Source organism: Solea solea, chromosome 10 (genome assembly GCF_958295425.1).
Source record: "Solea solea chromosome 10, fSolSol10.1, whole genome shotgun sequence".
NCBI classification, from domain to species: Eukaryota; Metazoa; Chordata; class Actinopteri; order Pleuronectiformes; family Soleidae; genus Solea; species Solea solea.
In genome coordinates, this window is record NC_081143.1 from 20,049,972 (window position 1) to 20,070,059 (window position 20,088).

At 40.1% G+C, this 20,088-nt stretch overlaps 1 protein-coding gene and 1 long non-coding RNA gene across 3 annotated transcripts; one reads left to right on the top strand and one right to left on the bottom strand.

Annotated features, from left to right (window-relative positions):
* Window positions 1-793: 793 nt before the first annotated feature.
* Window positions 794-17,530, bottom strand: shoc2 (SHOC2 leucine rich repeat scaffold protein). The gene is made up of 9 exons (XM_058639723.1): window positions 17,443-17,530; window positions 12,862-13,917; window positions 12,414-12,551; window positions 12,169-12,299; window positions 11,513-11,701; window positions 9,818-9,940; window positions 9,193-9,330; window positions 7,854-7,971; window positions 794-4,865 (listed from the first exon to the last, which is right to left on the bottom strand). The coding sequence occupies exons 2-9, from the start codon at window positions 13,562-13,564 to the stop codon at window positions 4,657-4,659; spliced, it is 1,749 nt and encodes a 582-aa protein (XP_058495706.1). The 5' UTR covers window positions 13,565-13,917; window positions 17,443-17,530; the 3' UTR covers window positions 794-4,656.
* LOC131466476 (uncharacterized) lies at window positions 16,289-19,788 on the top strand. 2 transcript variants are annotated; one of them, XR_009241425.1, is made up of 4 exons: window positions 16,289-16,412; window positions 18,457-18,586; window positions 19,200-19,300; window positions 19,766-19,788. It is a non-coding gene; the product is annotated as an uncharacterized LOC131466476 (long non-coding RNA). The 2 variants fall into 2 exon arrangements; XR_009241426.1 differs by having other exon boundaries at window positions 16,293-16,576.
* The last annotated feature ends 300 nt before the right edge of the window (window positions 19,789-20,088 follow it).

Sequence of the window (20,088 nt, forward strand, 5' to 3'; positions counted from 1 at the left end):
GTTTATTACAGTTAAAAAGATGTATGTACATACAGAACATCACCAAACATGGTCAATTTCACTCGTTTGCAAAGTAACACTCTGCAACTAGTTGTTTTCAGGATAACTGTCTTACAACGGGGGGGGGGGGGGGGGGGGGCGGGGGCGTCGATAAGGTTTGTCATTTACAACCCAAGCACACAGATCAGTGATTTTTTTTTTTCTTCTTCTCCCCTTTATGTTTGCCAAATAATACTAAGTAGAGGTGTGTACAACCTGAACAAAAAGCAACAGAGGGACGTTAAAGTAAAATTGCTGGTCCACATCCAAGTTGGTGCTGCCAACCTGCAGCTTTGTACAGTATGTACACAGGTAGAAACACCTCAGACTGGATCTTGGTCACTGTGGTTAGCGATGGAGACTCACATCGAGGTAGTCATGTCTGCATCTGCTCGTCCAAGAGACAACTGACCCAAAAAAAACTCTGATTCAGTCTGTGGACCCAGATCCCTTTAGTGACATTGAAGAAAGAAAAAAAGAGAGAGAAAAATGATTATCCCGCCGTCGTTGATTAAATGAACACGGTCCTAAAGGTTCTGCTTGGTGCACATAAGGCAGTCAAGTAAGTGTGTGGAGAGAATATAGAGAGAGCTGTGTGAGTTCTTGTGTGTGTGTGTGTGTGGATGGGAGTCAGGGTTAAGGGCGGGTACACAGTGGGAAATAGCAGGCGGCTCCACATTAAAGGGCTATTCCACCAGAACTTGCTCACTGTAATTTAGTCTTGTGTGTGTATATATGTATGTGTGCTTTCATGTTTATTCCTTTTTTTTTTTTTTTAAATATAGATGAAGTCTAAATTCTTAATCTCAGACATTAAAGCTAATAATTTTAACGTCACCGTGATCTTGATCACATGATTTCTACCTGATATGAACTGTAAAGTAAAAGCAGATATCACAGGGGAAAAAAAACAAAAAAAAAAAACTATTTCCGTTAATATGCATCTGCATTTGCAGAATAAAAATGCAAGTCAGTTTCAGTGGAATTCCCCTTTAATGCCAAACATGAGTGAGACGCGGGCTAATGCACATCCACTCGATAGCATAATGGCATTATCTTCCCCCGATGCACTACTACTCTTTTTGTAAAGTTCTCATCACATTACAGATCTTCGTAATACTGAGTCTACCGCAACGTCAGATTACTGTACAGAGTAAAAGGAAAAAGACAGAAAGAAAAAACGAGACCCAAATTTACATTTTAACGACCAGTTGCTTGTCATCAAGTACAGTCAGTGGCCATAGACACAAGGAATAGCCAAACAAACACATTAAAAAAAGACCATTAAGGCTGCTTGTCAATGTAGATTAAGTAGGATAAGCATTGCCACACAATGCTTCAATACCCTTTGCAATATACAAAAAGGGAGCATTTGCAGATACACCAGATAGCCACTAAATCTTAGTCCTCTAAGCAAAAAAATGCCTGATTCTGACCCAGACAAATCATGTCAAATATGTGTTCAACATGCTTGGTTCCTGTACAAAATAACCAGGCAGGGAAAAAAGAGAAGTTGTATGATCCAGAGAGAGGGCGACGAAAAAGAAAGCTTAAGGTGCGAATCAAACGTTTTGATTCTGCGACGCTCTCCAGTGCCTTAAATCACAGATGATAGAAAAATAAACACCGACTATACTCCCGACTATTTAGGGTTCCCCAGCGCTGTGATCCAACAACAGGTCGAGCCAGACTGTGATCGCCGTCTCTTCCACAATACATTTTAACTTCAGTTTCTGCCTTCACCACCACGATCATCATCATCATCATCGTCATCAACCCCCTTTTGTGTCTTCACACACTGGCACTCTCAACCTTGCAAAATGGCACATGAACAAAGTAAAAACAAGAGACTTGAGTGTAAAAATGGGTCACAGCACGTCTTGCTGCACACCTAATGCACATCTCACCCTTGAGTACTCATTGAAGGCATTTCACACAATTGTTTACAGCGAAACGTAAATAAAATACACAAAAAAAGAACTTCCAAAGCTTTTATATAAAACCCAGGAATGCAATGCCTCCGGTGTGTTGTTGAGCATGAACACAGAAAGCCCTTTTTACAATTTTTTTTTTTTGTCTTCTTCCGACAGTCTTGTACTGTAACTGCGTTAAGCTCAAATATGCACCTTGTTGTGTTGTCTCATTGTTGTGTCCCCAACGATTTGATCGGTGAGAAAACCACCGCACCAAACTCAAAAGGTCAGTGGATTTGTCCCCCGCGTCAGGGTTTTCAAAAGAAGTCTGTGTCAGCGTTGGGAGCGGGGTTCTCTCCCACCTCGTGCCCTCCTCCTCCTCCTCCCCCAGCTCCCCCCGCTCCCCCCTCTGTCTCGTACAGCATACAGTATGTTTCAGTCCAGAAAAAGAAGCAGCAACAGATTCTGCTGGTAAATTAGAAGCAGCGGTGCATTTATTTCCCCCATAACTCGACCCCGTGCAGAGGTGAGCTGTGGCGTGATCTTCACTTAGGCCACCTACAGAGGAAACAAGACCACAGCCCACACACACAAGTATGCTGCGCGACTGCAAAGAACAAAAAAAAAAAAGAAAAATAGATTCACATATTTCAATACAAAACAGAATCATGACTGAATATAGAATCGGGATGCAACACATTTACATTAAGGGAGAAAAAAAAAGGTTTGATTACCTTTTGGGACTTGGGACTTTTAATGTACAGTCACTTGAAATAATACTAACTCAACACATGTGTCATCATTTAGAAAAAAGGAGAAAAGAAAACACTAAATGTACTTTTGATTTAAAAATGAACAATGCTGATCTGAACTGCGATAAGCCATCTTCTCTTGTGATTGAGAAAGCAGGATATGGGAACTTTAAAACCACATCATTGCAACACGGATACTTTTACAGTTTGACAGGAAACCCGCCCCCCACCAAAAAAAAAATGATGAGTAAATTCTGAGCTCATGTAACTCGACATTAATATTCAAATTGATAAAAAAAAATGTACATGATAAACCATTCCACAGATAATATATTTATGAAAAAATGCCCCCATTTAACACATGTGATGAGAGGCTACTGTGTTTTAGCCTAAATATAGGAGGGATCCAATATCTTTTAATTTAATTAAACAAAAAAAACAAAAAAGTGCATAAGAGCAGCAGCATTGCTAGGACAGTGTGGGACAAATGATATTTAAAAAATATCATTGGAACATTTCTCTATTATGTAATTAGAATTATTGGGAGACCCTGTTAAAAAAAAAAAGGAACAAAACAATGCAGAAACGTGTTTAAAAAAAAAGAGTGAATTTACCTGCCAATGTTTTATTATGAAACCGTGTTTGAAGCTCTGATTCACTGACTCACCACAACTGCTCCAAAGACCCAGATGTCTTTTTTTGAAAATGCTTGATATGTTGGTCAATGAGCAACTGGATTACAGCCACACAGTCCAACACTGAAAACAATAAAACAAACAAACAAAAAAGTAAACATAACTAAAATTGCACTCGAGGCAACAACCAGGATCTGTATACATTTTTAAAAGCATCTCCTAGCACTTATCCCATCACCTATGCATGTTTGACTTTTTCCTAAAACCTTTTTGTCACACGTCAATCTTCAAGACAGAGGTCACAGCGCCACCTGCTCAAGTCTAACTTACTGTCTCTCTCTCTCTCTCTCTCTCTCTCCCCTCCCCAAGCATTAATGATTGACATTTCTCATATGTATACATTACTAGCTTAATGCTGAACCAACTACTGCTGCTATTTGTTCAAAAGCTCTCCAATCGCCCTATATTACAAATGATATCGCCTGTATTAACAGATTAATACAACAGCAAGAAGAAACACAAAAAAGTAAGAGTAATAAAAAAAAAAAGAGAAAAATTGAAATAATTTATATCTTTGTATTCTCATGGATAATTGTGTTTAGAAATGAACCACTGACTGGATCACTCTAAACATAGGCACAGTTAAAAAAGAAAAAAAAGAAAAAATGAACACACTATCATTAGACCTTTGTTCTCTATGGTCAAAAAGCAATTAACTTAAGTTATACCAAGGAAGATGATAAAAAAAAAAGGGAATATCAAAAGAAAATATAACTAGACAGTTAAAATTACGGCGGCAGCAGCAGTAAATGTGAAGTTCAAAAAGACATTTTTTGTTTGTTTTTGCATACAATTGTATCCTTGCTCACATAATAGATGCTTGTAATTACTGTAAATACATTGGCAATGGGAGCATGGTTTATACGGTTAAAAGACTTGCCACTTAGCTCACAGTTACTCAATATATATATAACTTTATATATCTTCAGGTTTGGCAAAGAGATGGAAATATTTTTCCTCTTGTATGATTCGGAATGAAAGATGAACAGGGGGTGCCCGGGGTCCTAAAATGACCGTGATCACCTCTGGAGCAACACAGAAGTCAAGTCTCCAGATTTGCCTCGTTTCTGCAGGAGGGTGGTTAAAGAAATGCTTTTCCTCTTCTTTCTCCTCCTTTCACTTCCCCCTCGACACCGAGTGTGGTGAGTCTGTTTACTTTACAGTGGATGATACACATAAGGGGGAGGCGTCAGGCGCAAGTGCAGAGCAAGTGGAGGGTTTGGATTTAAGTGGGACTGATACTGAGCTGCTTTTGGCTCAGACCATGGCACGGTATGGTCCCTGCATCTTGAGGAACTGGATGATGAAGGAGGGCCCTCCTGCCACAATCTGGGGAGGCAGGTGACTGAGGGGACAGTTCTCGATGCTCATGATGGACAGCTTGCTGCAGAGGGCCAGCTCGAACGGGAGGCTGTGCAGGTTGGGGTTGTCGTTGAGGTATAGTTCCTCTAGGTTCTCCAGTGTACCTGAGGACAGACGTGAGGCAGCGTTAGTATTTGCGTGTGTCAACAGTGTTATTTGTGTCTGAAAGTGTAATGCTACTCTTTTATAATCCCAGCTGAGAAAAGTTGACCAGCAACAAGGCCAACTCTGTTTGATCAGCACCGGTTCAAACTGACCGATTCCATCGGAATTGTACGCCTCCAACGTTATCGATTGTTCGCGGTACATTTACGTCACACTCTGCGACGACTCAGATCTTCACACCACACGAGTGTTAAACTTTCCTACTCAGCTCCCCGATCGTAGTTAGAGAGCGTAGGGGAGGACACACTGTTGTTCGCCAGGGCTGAAGAAGTATCACTTCGCTTCAGGTTCAATTACCCAATTAACACCTCACAGCAGGTAAACATATGAACGGACACCCCTTGATTCCTTATCTTGAGTGTTTATTGTAACAATCAACCTGAACACTTCTTCCGGTGCACTTTTTGTCGGCTAATACTTCTCTTCTCTCTGTATATCAAAAAAAAAAAACACTCACACTCACTCGCTCACGCAGACAACACACTGCACCGCACCTCCTGCTCTCTTTAAGGGATACACTCTTATCTCTCTCCCATAACACTAGGAAGCGTCATGGAGAGGAGAAAGAGTTCCAAAGTCTGGTTCCATTTCATCAAACGGGCAGAAAATTCTGCCGCTTGTAATCAGTTGATATCGTGTAAGGGTGCAAATACTAGCAACGTGTTGAAACATTTGTCAACCCAGCATAGCATTATTACCAAGAATGTCATGTGTTTGACCGCCTGCGTACGAGTGCTAACGTTTCTGGTCAAAGCTCCACTGCGACCTCCATTGACGACGGTAACGTAACTTTACTAACGTTCATATTAATTTAATATGCGCTCAAGAATCCTTTAAAAAAAATGTTATGCAGGCATACGAACTTATTTATCTAAAGTGGATGTAGTTATATTTCATTTACATTGTATATCCCTTTTTAGAAAAGGAGTATTAAGCAATAATTTTAGTGAAATCTGGTTTAAACTTGCAGTAAGTTACATGAACAATGTTATTGTGGCATACATGACTCTTTTTCTAAAGAGGACTCGTATGTCCACTGTTTCTGTTACTTCATTTACAATATCTCTTTTAAGAAAAGGAGTGTTAAGCTGTAATTTAGCATGCAAGCAAGTATTACATTTCTATTCCTGTTTGTTTATTTATTGTATCACTCTAAATTATTTAGACTACATTTTCTTTCTACACCAAATCTTGTCATGGTGTTGTTCAGTATGTTCACAGTCTTGTGCATACATCACTTTGGGAAAAAAATAAAATGGTTTCTTTAGGTGGAGAAGACTGTGTAGAAGTCCTTTTTTCCATTCAATTAACTACTCAAGAATCAATAAGAGAATTGATAAGGAATTGGATTGATAGGCAGAATCGACAATGGCATTGATATTGATTAAAAAAAAATTGTTGCAATTGTTTCAGAATTGCAGTAAGCTTTATTGCGATTTCGATCATATTTCAATGAATTTTTCAGCCCTAGTTTTCTGTGATCAGACAGAGATTGATTAGCGCTTCACCACACGCATTTACACCTAATTATTAACCAGTCTCCGGTGTCCACATCGAGATCCAGCCGTTTTCCGATCACAGTCACTCCCCCTTACATCACCTCCCCCTCTGTGTGCTGCCATATCAACAACAACGACAACGTCAACGACACCATTAGCCATCATATGGACTCCTCTTTGCTTTTGGAAGCAGGGGAAGAAGTCGTCTTTGATGAAAGCAGAAGTGGGTGTGCAGTTTTATCACCGCTGTCACGTCACCTGTGCTTGGACCACCTCCCTAAGCGGTTTCGCAGACTGGATAACAATCCGTCCTCGGGTGTATTTGCACCGGTACTTACAAGTGGTCAGGTGCCATCTGATTGCAATCTGATCACAGAAATTTTTTATGCCAGAGGTAAAGGGGGCCAAAGAGTTACAATTAAATGATAATGTACTGCTTTTGTGCCAAGTCTAACAACTTAAAATTTGTGTTGTTACAGATATTATTGTTTGATTTGTTCAAATCTTTTCTTAAAAATAAACCTGGTTAGGTTGTAGATGAGATTTTTAACTAACAAAAGTTACCAATGGCATGAGTATTAACACGCAATCTATAGGTCTTTGGGAACAATGTGCTTGAAGGTGACATAGACCGGAAGCTCCAATTAACGCTGCGTTTGTGTGTGTATCTGCGTCATTACCTCGTTTATGAAACCCTAAAGTTTCAGAACAAACAGTTCAGCCACTGCTGAGAAAATAGTGTTGTATTGTTTTCCTGGGCTCTGTGAAGCGGATCGACACTTCCTTAATTTGATGTCGTCATCAGAAATCCTCACCACCGTAGCGCCTCCCGGTGCGGGCACTAGTCCGGGCACATCCGGTTGCGTACATTCAACCGCAGAAGAAGAAGAACTAGTCTCGTTGTAGCTGCTGAGATGCAGAGAATCCACCGTGCCAGAGGGGGAGCTGTGTATCTGAGAGCTGGCCTATCTATTACGTCACTTCCAGGTACCTGGCCAATCACAGGACAGTAGGAAAGCTCTCGTTGGCTGGCCAATCACAGCAACTGTTTGGTCTGAAACAGCGCGGCTGACTAGAGCGTCAGTGAGGAGATATTTTGATCGGCTCGTTTGCAGCGATTAGGAGGTTTTTAACCATGAAAACAAGTTAATATATGTAAGTAGACCTCCATAACTAACATATATGTGTGATACAAGCATTCTATGTCGCCTTTAAAACAAAGCAGTGACAGAAACACGGGAGAACGAAGGAAAGTGATTAGTTATTTAGATTCTTTCCTGAAATTACTCTGTATCATTTCTGGTTCCACACCATCACTCAAGAACACTGTTGTGATGGTTTGTGACACAGCAAGTAGTAAAGTCACATTTCTCCAGGCCTCAGCACGTCACTGACACAAGCACAGTAGTTGATGACATGGGTATTTACCAATCTCCTCGGGAAGGTGTTGCAGCAGGTTCTCACCCAAACCCAGATGAGTCAGATTGGTGAGGTGCCCGATGCCTCTGGGTAATGTGGTCAGCTGATTATTCGTCAACACCAATTTCTAATGAAAGTGAAAGAAGTGAGAGCACAGGGTATTTTGGGGTTAGGATGGAGGTGTGTGAGCAGTGTAAGTCTGAATACTGCATGAAAAAAATAAATAAAGTGATTCTACAAGGTTGTACATCTACTCTTCCCTCTTCACTAGAGGTGCAACAAAGTTGTGCTACTCAATACAGTATCTTTGCATTGTGACCAAACTGGATTATGGTTAACACAGCGGAAGAAGGAAAAAAAAAAAATCTAATCTGCAATGTCGCATTGGTTTAATTTTGCATTTGCAAACAAAACTTGCTGCATCAAACATCCTGTACTGAACCTAGTGGTACAAATATGGACATCCTTGAACTCATTTACCAAACCATTTACCAAACACGCAGAGGACATTTAAAAAATGGTCTTTATGGACGACACTTCATTTCAAACATTTATCATCAAATCTATGCAACAGCACTATGCATGAATATCTAACAGATACAGGGCATGTCCCGTGTCGATTATTAATTGTTTACTAAATTAATCAACAACGATTTTGATAATCGATTAATCCGTTTGAAGTTTTTTTTTTCATGATTAAAACAAGATTTCCAATTGTTTAAGCTTCTTAAATGTGAGTATTTTCTTAATTTCTTTGCTCTGGGTAATAAAGAAATCATTAAAAGTTAATCATTTTGGTTTGTGGACAAAACAAGACATTTGAGAACATCATCCAGGTCTGACGAACACCGATTCATCAGACCTTTAAGGTTTTTAAGGACCTTTAAGGTTTTCTGATATTTTATGTACCAAATAAATTAATCGGTTAATCGAGAAAATGATCGACAGATTAATCGATATATATATCTGTAGTGTTTGGCTATGGCTTACTGCTACTGATAGGTTGTCATTTTTGGTCCATTATTGGAGAATAAAAATGATCAAAACAACCTTGATTTCATGTACAATTACTAACACACATGACTCTCAGCTGAAACATCTGCAGAAACTCGAATTTTTAAAATTCTCCGACAGGCATCCCAGTCCTGAACTGTGACAAGAAAACGAAGAACATTAAATATATACAGGTACATGAAACAACAGAGATTGGGGCAGTGCAAAATAAAAAGTAGAGACAAATATAGAGCGTGCCTGAGAATCTCAAACGGTTATTGTTTCCGATGGCATAGAAAAACAAATCAGATTCTCTAAGTGTAATGGAAAGAAATGAATGTCTGGGGAAACTTACCTGTAAATCTTTAAGATAAGCAATTTCATTGGGAAGAGACTCCAACTTGTTCTCCTCCAAGTCAAGCTCTCGCAGTTTCCTCAAGTTCCCAATACTATGTGGTAACTTCTTGAGAAGATTATTGGACAATATTAACACCTGTCAAGACAGTGGACATCTTGCTAAGAAACAGACCTGATGTAAAACGTCCGCATCGTGACACACACACACACACACACACAGCAGAATTATGACACTGGATATAAACTGGGTTGAGGTAAAACAGCCAGCAGCTATGCTACATCATCAGCTGTGCTGCACAATCAATATTCAGGCTGAACAACATGAATATAAATACCTTGAGAGAAAAAAAGGTGTGTACATTTCATCTATTATTTGAAGCACTAAAACATGCACTAAGCATGTTGTGAGTCAAAGTTGTTTAGCAAACTCCTGCGGCAACACATTTATTACATCAGCTATTGGCCTGGAGGATTCAGACACTAATGTGTAGACAGTCACTCCTTCTTTCATGTCGCTTGCACTAAATATAAAATTTACTGTATGTATTTAGGCTCTTATTCTTCACTGGATTCTCTGCACTGGAAAGTTTAACTCGTACTTTATGTGCATACGCAAGGCTCACCTCCAGAGAGACCAGACCACAGACGTCCTCCGGGATCTTTGTCAGCTGATTGGTGGCCAAGTTAAGCTCGACCATGCTCGTCCACGTGCCAAAGTCCAGTGGCAGAGATGTTAACTGGTTGTCCTGAGAAAGACAGCAGAATACCACCATTAGGTAAATAACTGACAATGCACAGGGTCAACACAAGGAAAGTGCTGTTTGAGAGGATGAGCGGCCCACTGGACTATGTCAGCTATGTTACCTGGTGCAACACAGACTTATAACTACACACACTTAGCAGTGAGCAGTGGTAGAGAAAAAAAACAGTTGCACAGTTGTTTTCCCAATGTAATTACAGCATTAGCATTTAACATACATCATGAGATCAAGCTACCCGTTTGCTCCATTTAAACGCAGTTTTTTTGTTGTGCCAACCCCTTAAGTGCTGCTTAAGAAATGTACATGTACAACTTACATTTTCACAACAAATAACGACACATGATTGAACCTTGTTCTATTTTAGGTATACAATTATATCTACAGTACTGTGCAAATGCCTGAGGCCTTGTTTTGTTCTTTTCAAGTCTGGCAAATTCTGTGATCACTGGCATCTGGATTGGAATAATGTGACTGAAAGTTGGTCTTATATATTATCAAGCCGTCAATGAGTTCATACAGCATAACGCTCAGGCATGCCTTGAATAGACCCTTTTCACAGCAGATATTTTAAGTACATGCTATTGTGTTGAAGCTGTTATTTCCTCAAATCTCCCAAATTGATTGAGAGATAACTATACTGTATTGTCATTATAGCGTTGCTAAAACAAATCTAATGGTGGCCGGCCTAAAGGCTTAGGGCTTAGTATATATTATGAAAAAAATCACTTATTATTTCAGAAAGGCGGGACATTTAGATTCTATAACCTAATGAGACAATCTCACCCACCACAACGGGATGGGCCTGGGAGTTAAGCCTGGGAGGAGGATTTACGAGGTGGGATCCCTACTGAGACTTGGAAAGATATTGTGGGGTCCTGGTGCAAGATCTCAAGGGAAATGCAGACACAATTAATTATATACAAGATCATTCATAGAAGATATTGTACCCCCCTGTAATATGGCAAGACAGAATATATGGGAATCAGATATGTCCTGGCGCTTTGATAGGAGTAGGGGTACACTTATCCATATGCTATATGAATGTCAAATGTTAGAGAATTCATGGGAAAATATAACAGTAGAGGACAGATCACTGAGACTGGCACTATGTTGGGAATAATAACAGAGGGGGTGAAGTTATCAGCTCACCAACTGCTGTGGCGTAAACTAGCTCTGACCACTGGTTGTAAGATTATTCTCAGACACTGGAGAGTCAAAAGTAGTATTCCATTTAATTAATGGTTCAGGGAAATGACTACAATGGCCACTTACAAACAGTTCATTTGAAAGGTGAACAACAGACAGGAATTATTCCTGAAAATAAGAGGGCCCTGTGTGAACACAATATTGACTAGCTAATTATCAAATACTAGTGTTGTAAGAGGTTGTTTATATGTTTAAGAGGAGATGGAGGTAAACCATCAACCATCTAATTCAAATGCTTACCCTGTGTACATTATTTTTTTTTTTTGAGATATTATTTTGGTTACTCAATTTTGCCTGTTAATGTTATGTTTTTAGCACAAAATGCACACGATAACATGTATATGTTTGTACCTTCATGTTAAGCTTGCTTAACACCTTGGCTCTGGAGAAGATACCAAAGGGAATCTTGTTGATTCGGTTGTGCTCCATGTTGAGAGAGTAGATTGTGGAAAACTGGGAAGGTCCACCCACAGGGTATGACTGGAAGCAGTTCCTTGCCAGTGTTAGACTCGTCAGGTTCACCAAACTTGAAAGCAGACCCTGGTCAGATACAAAAAAAAAGAGGCACGACAAAGACCACATAATCAGAACCAGAATAACTATATCAGTATAGACTGGTTTTTGCTCAGCATGTCCTCAGCGATGAAAAGGAATGTGCATGAATAAGCTATATATGTGGTAGACAAGTATATAACATGATCCTGCAGAGTTTCTGCACAGTCCTTGATGCAAATACATAAAGGTTTGTGATCACAGTTAAGGTGTACTAATGCGTGCATACATTTAAAAACATACATTTGAACCCATTTGAGAGCAGAGGCAGGGCTGAGGTTCTCAAATTAATTTGATGTCTGTCAATTTGAATTTAAATTGTCAAAAGCACTGCAGAAGGAAAAACATATATAGGATCAGCTAAATATACAACAAACTAAGACTGAAAGTATTATTTCTTTATTTTTGTATTAGTCTGTATTCACATTTGAGATTAACCTCCAAGTCCTACTTACCTCTGGCAACACTGAAATGTTGTTGTTTTCAAGGTTAAGCTCCTCCAGTTCTCGACATTTGGCTAATGATCTGGGGATGGCTGATAATCTATTATATCTCAGACCTAAGCGATTTATGCTGGCCAGATTCCCTGAAATGACACCAGCAACCTCGTTACATTCCATTCCTTTTAAACATTTATGAATTTGTGTTGACAAACATTATGTTACCTATGCTTATGAGTCATAAAATATTCTTGAATTACCTATAGTCTCTGGAAGATCCAAGAGCTCGTTGTGCTGCAAATCGAGGTTGGTTATCTGTGTGCAATTCCCAATCTCTTTCGGTAGGTGTTCCAACTGGTTATGGGCAACATCAAGAGTAATAAGATTGCAAAGCTCCCCTAGAGAAAGATGTACACACAATTCAAATACTTGGTTACTTCAAGATGAATGTGTCTGTACTGCTCTTAGTATAAATATAGAAAACCATTTTTACATTCACAAACTCAAAATGTTAATTTGTAGGTAGCCACAACAAATTTGTCTTGGTACAAATGGAGTTTTATAACTAGAACTCTCTGCATAATAGTGACAACATTATGAGCACAAGATGACTTCACAATAACTTGTGGCTGCTGGCAGGAAGGACTACTTCTTGCCCTACAAAAACACAAGTAATCAGTTCCATCTTTGAACATTGGTTTTACTCACCTATCTCTGCAGGCAGCTGTTTAATCTTGTTCTCACGGATGCTGAGCATAGTCAGCTTGGATAGGTTTCGAATATCCTTCTCTACTGTTGTGATACGGTTGAAGCGTAGATACAGCGTGGCCAGAGATGACAGCCGGTAGACAACAGCCGGTATCTCTCTCAGCTTGTTGTGCCGGAGGTCGAGCATCTTAAGCTTCTTAAGGGAGTCCAGGGAGTCAGGCAAACTGGTCAGGGAGTTCTCACTCAGGGCTAGTGTGACCAGGCCCGAAAGGCAACCCACCTCAGCTGGCAGGCTCTGTAGCTTGTTGCTGTATAAGTAGAGTTCAGCAAGCTGTGTCAACTCCTTAATGGAGGTGGGAAGCATATGGATGGACCTTTTAGAAAGGTCCAGTCTCATTGAGTTCTCTTCCTTACATTTATTAAGTTCTTTGATCACCTCAGCATTACTGGACTTCTTGCGTGTACCTGGTGCTGGGTTTGGTCGCTTTATCGTATTGTCAACAGAGAAGGCAACACCCGGTGTTGAACTGCTGGTGTCCTTCTTTCCTTCTTTGGCATCTTTCCCTTTGGTCTTTGATTCTTTGCCACCATCTTTGACCAAGCTGGCCAGTGCCTTGGCCTCCTTTTCCCTTTCTTTCCCTGCTGGACCACCTTTGGGGTCCTTTTCTTTAGAATCTTTTTCTTTGCCTAAAGTACTACTCATGTCGACGTTATCGGGTCTCCTGCAGAGTTGCTCATGGGAGTCTCTTTTGTCCGATTACTTATTTGGGAAAAAAGGGACGCATACAGCCATGGAGGTTTCTAAAGAAAACATCCCTGTGCAGACCCACACATTTATGATGATCCTTCAAACAAATGCCTTGTGATCCAATGCTTTTGATATTTAGTTCCTTTGTTAAAATGCCGTGGAAAAAGAAATCCTTTTCAGTTGCTGGATTGTGGCATCCATGAGCCACATGCTTAAGTGTTTGAACTGCACACGGTCTCAGGACCTTCAGACAGAAGTTCTTTCAGGCCGCAAAGGTCACCAAAGTTTTCTAATCCCTCGAAGATAAGCTGTTGGGGGGGAAAGAAAATTTATTTGCAAAATGTTCAAGCAATTACTCTCACTTTTCAGCAGCTAAGTCATCCACCTGAAAGTTTCTGTTAGAACACTGCTAATAAATACCCCTGTCAAATCACAAGCACTGCCCAGAACAATGAGTGACTAAACTCAAAAAGTTTTTTTTATATAGCACCAGAGACATGCTACAAACAGCAATGCATGCAGGAACATGCGGCAGACAAATTCCTTGTTCTGCAACACTTTGCAGGAAAACAATATTTTGCAGGAAAATTTTGCAGGAAGACCACACCTTAAGGAAATGCTGTTCTTTTAAAAAATGCTGGAAAGAAAAAGGGCCAGAAAAACAGCCAGTCAAGTCAACTCCTCTCCAAAAAAATAAAATATCATGCCCAGTACCACAGGAAAGTACGAAGTAAGCAAAGTACAATCTATATTTTAAAACAAATTATCAATTGAACTACTTTTAAGGAATCTACTGAGGGATAGATGTGTAATATTAGATGCATCTTGCAGAAAATAAGGATGTGTAATACAAAAGACCAGTTGAAATAGTCGTCCTTAAATGTTATGAAGGAAAAAACACCTCAAACAGGTCTGGTTGGTTATTTGTACCATGAGTTAAGTAGTACGGAGTGTGCCAGTCCACACAAATTTGTTGAATGTACGAAGCATAACTTAACTGGAACTTACTCCTACTAAACAAACACAACCCAACTGGTGTTGACATTACTGTAAGCTTACAGCCCCACCTAAGCATGCATTTAGGTTCCTAGACTTTACCTATAAAGTAAGGCAACAGTTATATTGTTAATGTTTGCACGTCAGCCAAATGAAACAACCAACCATTTGGATCTTTATGTGACAAAATGAGCCAGAAAATTTCTGGCAGCCCGTCGCTGTTTAGTCTCTGTTTTTGTTGTACTTCAGTAACTGTGTAATGCTCTCTAGCACGAGTACAAGATAAGCTGTAGCAAAAAAAGAGAGACGCAGGTTTGGCTCAGGATCAGAGCTAGGTGAAAAGGTTAGGACTGCTGAGAGTAATCTTTAGAAGTGGCCTTCAAAGCATGTCGTCCCCACAACAACAGGTCATGTGACCTTTTGGTCAAAAGAAATATGGGGTTAAAGGAAGCACCCCTTTACATGGTGAATGAAAGCCTAAAAGTGTATTCTGTAAATGAAAAAGCTATCAACTGCTAGTACCATAAATAAAGATATGAACATATAATGCTGACTGTAATAGGCATACCTGTATAAATAATTATTAACATAAGGTGAGAATAACCAGACCAGTCTATTCGCTGGGGTAATCTAAAACAAACAGTGCAAGCAACTTCCTTTTATGGTTGTTCTCGCCATGTCCTGCCCTTGTACATCGCCTGCTTATAACAAACTGAATGTAAACATAATTTGTTCAGATTTATCACTGTATTTCATAACAAAATCTTATGAAATACCAAAAATACTAAAATCAAGTTTTTTAAAACATTGTTATACTATCACATTAATAATTGGCACTTTTATCAAAAATAACAAGCTGTGTAGGTCACACAAAACTTTTAAGGACATTTGTATTAATTTGACTAGATCATAAAAACGAATATTACAAAACCACAGAACCAGAAGTTCATGAGATTCAGTGCATTTTGTCCAAAAGACTCCATAGTTATAAAAAGTAGTGACTGTACAGTCTCAAAACTCTAAAAGTAGACGGAGATGTATAAACATAAAAACCTTATAAATCATGCACAACAGTGGAATCACTTAATGGCTATGCAATCAAGTGTCTTTCATTGAATAAAAACTGAACTATTAAAAGGCCATATTTAAAGCCTTTACATTGGCCTTCACAGCTACAACACAGGCATCAGGGAATCATAAAAAGCTAATTGTGGCGTTTGTTGAAAAAAGCTACGGTAATACATGAGATCTAGTTAAGTGATACATTCATGACTTAACACAGGGACGACTCAGTGAATGTAATATTTTAGACCAACTCATAAAGCTTTGAAAGAAATCTATTCCACAAGACCAATGCATTATCCATTAAGGATATCTTAAACCCATTTGATAATACCAGTGCACTTGGGCCCAAGCATTAACTACGGCTTTTTAAACCATTACAGTACATTCTGGATCAAATTAATAGTTTTATTAGAGAATACGTTAGAAAACGTACGTGAAGCCACTGTACCAATATGATATGTCAAATATATATATTTTTAACCAGACCCTTAGTCAGGAAATGGCTAAAATGAAGCTTTTGTTGTCATATTTTATAGTATTCGTGAGCCAACAAATCGGGATTAAACTGGGCCCACTAAACTTAACTGACATCCGTGTAGCGTTAATATTGAGGCAACATAGCAAAACAGAGGTGAGTTGGCAGCTCTCAGCTACTGCTTCTGCTACACAGCACTCCACGGGACGCAGCTAGCTTCGTGGCTACAGGGTCCTTGCAAACAGACTACTGATTAAACAGTACCAGGTCAGAAATTCAACTCGTCTTCCGAGATGAACTAAACAACATAATGTGAACGCCCCTGGAAAAACACAGGCTGTTCCTATTAAACAGTCACTGGTGTGGCAGAAATAGCTTCCTTTGACGCGGACATTCCTTATGCTACATGTTGAGCTTTGACTGTTAACAAGGTATGCTAACTAATATTCGATAGCCAACCGAACTGAAAACATCTAATATAAGTCAAGGCAGCATTTGGACTGACAGAGAAAGCAGCTATAGTGTTTATCTCCAGCGACCAATCCTTAAAAAGAGAGAAAAACATTCGGACTAATCCTGCTAACGACTGACAACAAGGCAGAGGGAAAGTAGCTAATCTAAACGTCAACAGCAAAGCAAACGTCAGTAATGCCCAGAATGCTAACGTCAGCTAGCAGACGAGTTAGCACACCAGCTAACTGGGTTTTAGTGAGCGATAGAGCGAAGAAGTCCCAGACAAAACGCCTTTAATTGAATGTACCAGAGTCTGTGGAGGTTTCCACTGACACATTTATTTACACTAAGCGATACGTTTGGTGTCGAAAACGGTTAACTGTGAGTGTAGGCCCGATCAGAGCGGCTGTCGGACGCGGACCGACCCATCGGCCGTGAGTCCGAACGACCAGGGGGAAACCTTTGCTGCAGCCAGCGGAGCGCGATAGAGCAGCAGGCACCCGAGGAGCACAGGCAGCGGGGACGGGCTTTGTGTTCCAGCAGAACAACCGCTGAAGGCGGCCGAGCTGTACCTGTTGTGCTCCCGTACTGAATATTAGCAGAGGGAAAAAATAAAATACTGTGGAAAAAACAGCGGCCATTCCGAAGCTGAACAAAAGAGTGCGTTCCGACTCGCCACCGCAAAATAATGACACTCGAGCGTTTTAAACACGCGCCGTAACAAGACACTGGCAGTGGCGAGTGTGTAATCTGTGGAGGGACGCGTAACCATGCTGCGGTGGTGGGGTGAGGTTGAGGGGTGACATACGTCCTCTGTTAATGTGATAATATATAACTGTTTTACCTTCAGAGGTGTGACTCCGCCATCCTCGCTACTGTAGCTGCTGCTTCCTCCTCTTTTCCTACACTGCTGCTCTGCTCCCCTCCCTCCCCCGACACCAAACTGCGTCATTCGCACGTCTAACCACTGTTATCACGAGAGTAACGTACGAGACTTGTGAGTGCGTGTATACATATATAGACGTGTGTGTGCAACACGCAATTTATAGTGAGGTTTATACAGGTTGTAACCCAGCAAGTATAGAAAGGTCCAGTCCAGTTAACAGAGTACCACACAGCAGTAGCGTGCAAAGACATTTGGAAGGGCAGGGGTGAAAATTAAAAGGGCACCTGCTGCGCACTGCTGGGCCAGACGCAACTAGTATATAATTTCCCACATTCTCACACACCTGTGTATACTATGTCATTAATGACCTCTCATTTTTTAAAATCAACTTGACAGATCTGTCAATAAAGTCGTCAAGTCGTTTGATGACATCGTCACACTGACACAGCTTTACAATGATGAGAAACTTTAATAAAAGTTGCCTGTAACATTGACAGTAAATATGTATAGTAAAGTGCAAAAAAAATCAACATGCTTTCTCAAAGACATTTAAACAAAACAAAACATAGGATAATATATAATGATCTCTCCCACCCGGCTCTAGTCTGGGCTATGTTCGCACCAGTAGGTGTGCTTCCCTCCCATCTGCTCGTCTGAAACCCCCTACCAAAGCTCAGTATCCCCGTCGTATCCGCTTCCAGGGCCGATGGACTTGACGGCATCACCTCCACCCCCGGATACACACCCCCACCAGACTCGCTGCTGCCCCACTCGGAAACTCTAATCCCACCGCGCTGTGACTTTTAAAGCCCTAACATATGAAGGGCACCCATAGGAAACAAATTTACAAGAGCATCACTTTTCTCCACTAGAAAGACCCTCCTTTAGCAACTCTATACTTTTATCACACACCAACAAAAGACCGTATTGAAATCACCGGTCCCTTCACCAGAAACATCTGTGTTTTTTCAGTGTTGATGATCTTAAATTTAAAAGGCTCCAAGATGTCCTCTTCTGTCATCCAGCACTGAACATTCCCAAAGATTGTAATATCTAGATGTTACCTCCTCCAGTTCCTCCTCTCTCATTTGGACTGCACCAGGTAACCCCACCTCTGCTGAAAACAAGTGCATGCAACCTTCCTGCAGTCATGGTCAGTCCTAGACTAGTTTGGAAAAGTGAGAGACCTCTATGCCAGCGTGAAACACATCAACACATAAATGCACATGATGACAGCTTGCTGGGAAAAATTAGAATTCTAGGGTGTTTATTACATACTGTGTGATTTATTTACATTTTCAGAATTCTACTGTCTTTCTAAGAGACTGGACAACTGTTCAGAATTATTTAGTTACATGTATTTTGTTAAATACAGGTAATGGCATTTATGATGCATTCTACCTCGGTACTAAAAGTAGCACTGAATGTCACGTGATCAGTGTGCTGGTCATGTAAAATAAAAAGTACATTAATGTAACTGCTTTCAATTCTGTTGTTAATGTACACACAACAAATCTCCATATGCCATAATTGTTGTATAATTAACAGTATTAATTATGTAAAAATATTTTCAGAACCAACTCGAGTGGTATTGTAACTGAAACATTCCGAATTTAATAGGAATTGAATCGATTCAGGAAATTGGTGACGATACCCAGGCTTATTAATAACGCTTATTTTGTCAGACGAAATATGACCCTATCGGCTTTCCATAGGTATAATGTCACTGAGGCGGGTGTGAAGCAAGGAGGGAGATCACGTGACTCTTGCGTTGGCTTGACAACCACTATAATCGTCCTCGCCTGGTGCTTTAAAGGTGGGCTGTTAAAGATTGGATTTTACCAGCTAGTTGTTTGATATACCGTGGTCGCACACGGCAGCGGCCTCATATACCAGTGTTTTTTTTTTTTAGAAATGATTGTTGCTGAAAGAAAAATGTCTTGTTTGGCTGACAGTAGCGTCTGTAGCTAGCCATGTTTACGTGCTAAACGTAGCTAGCATTGGGCCAAACGAGCTATGTTGTTATGTTTTATCTTTCAGTGTATCGTCTGTATCTCTGAACCGTCAGTATTATCGCAGTGCATGCAAATCATGCGTGAGGATCTCGCTAAGTCTTTCAGATTACCTAAATATTCATTATTAGCTGAGATTATTCACAGCAGCAGCTTCCTGCGTGATCCATCTCTTTTGCTGTTTCCTTTGTATAAAAATAATTTAAAAAAAAATGAACCGGATAAAATTACATTAATTGTAATAAACTAACATATTTACCTTTCAGCAGGCACCTTGGAGACACAATGCCAGAAGTCAAGTCAATATTTAGAGAAGTTCTGCCCAAACAAGGTTTGTTCTGAAGTGATTGGACTTGGAATAGTTGAAAACAAAAGATTGTTTGTGGGGCCAGTACAACATGTGGTCAGTGCATACTCCGTGCTGCCTCTTTAAGGTTTTTTGTAATGCTGGATAATAATAGATTTTTTTGTGATAAAGCTACAATGCCTTTCAATGTGGACAGGCTGTCCAGGGACAGTGCACAAATGTGGATTCATTGTTTTGATGTTTCATGTGAGGAAAAATAATTGATTTGTAATGCAACATGGATTT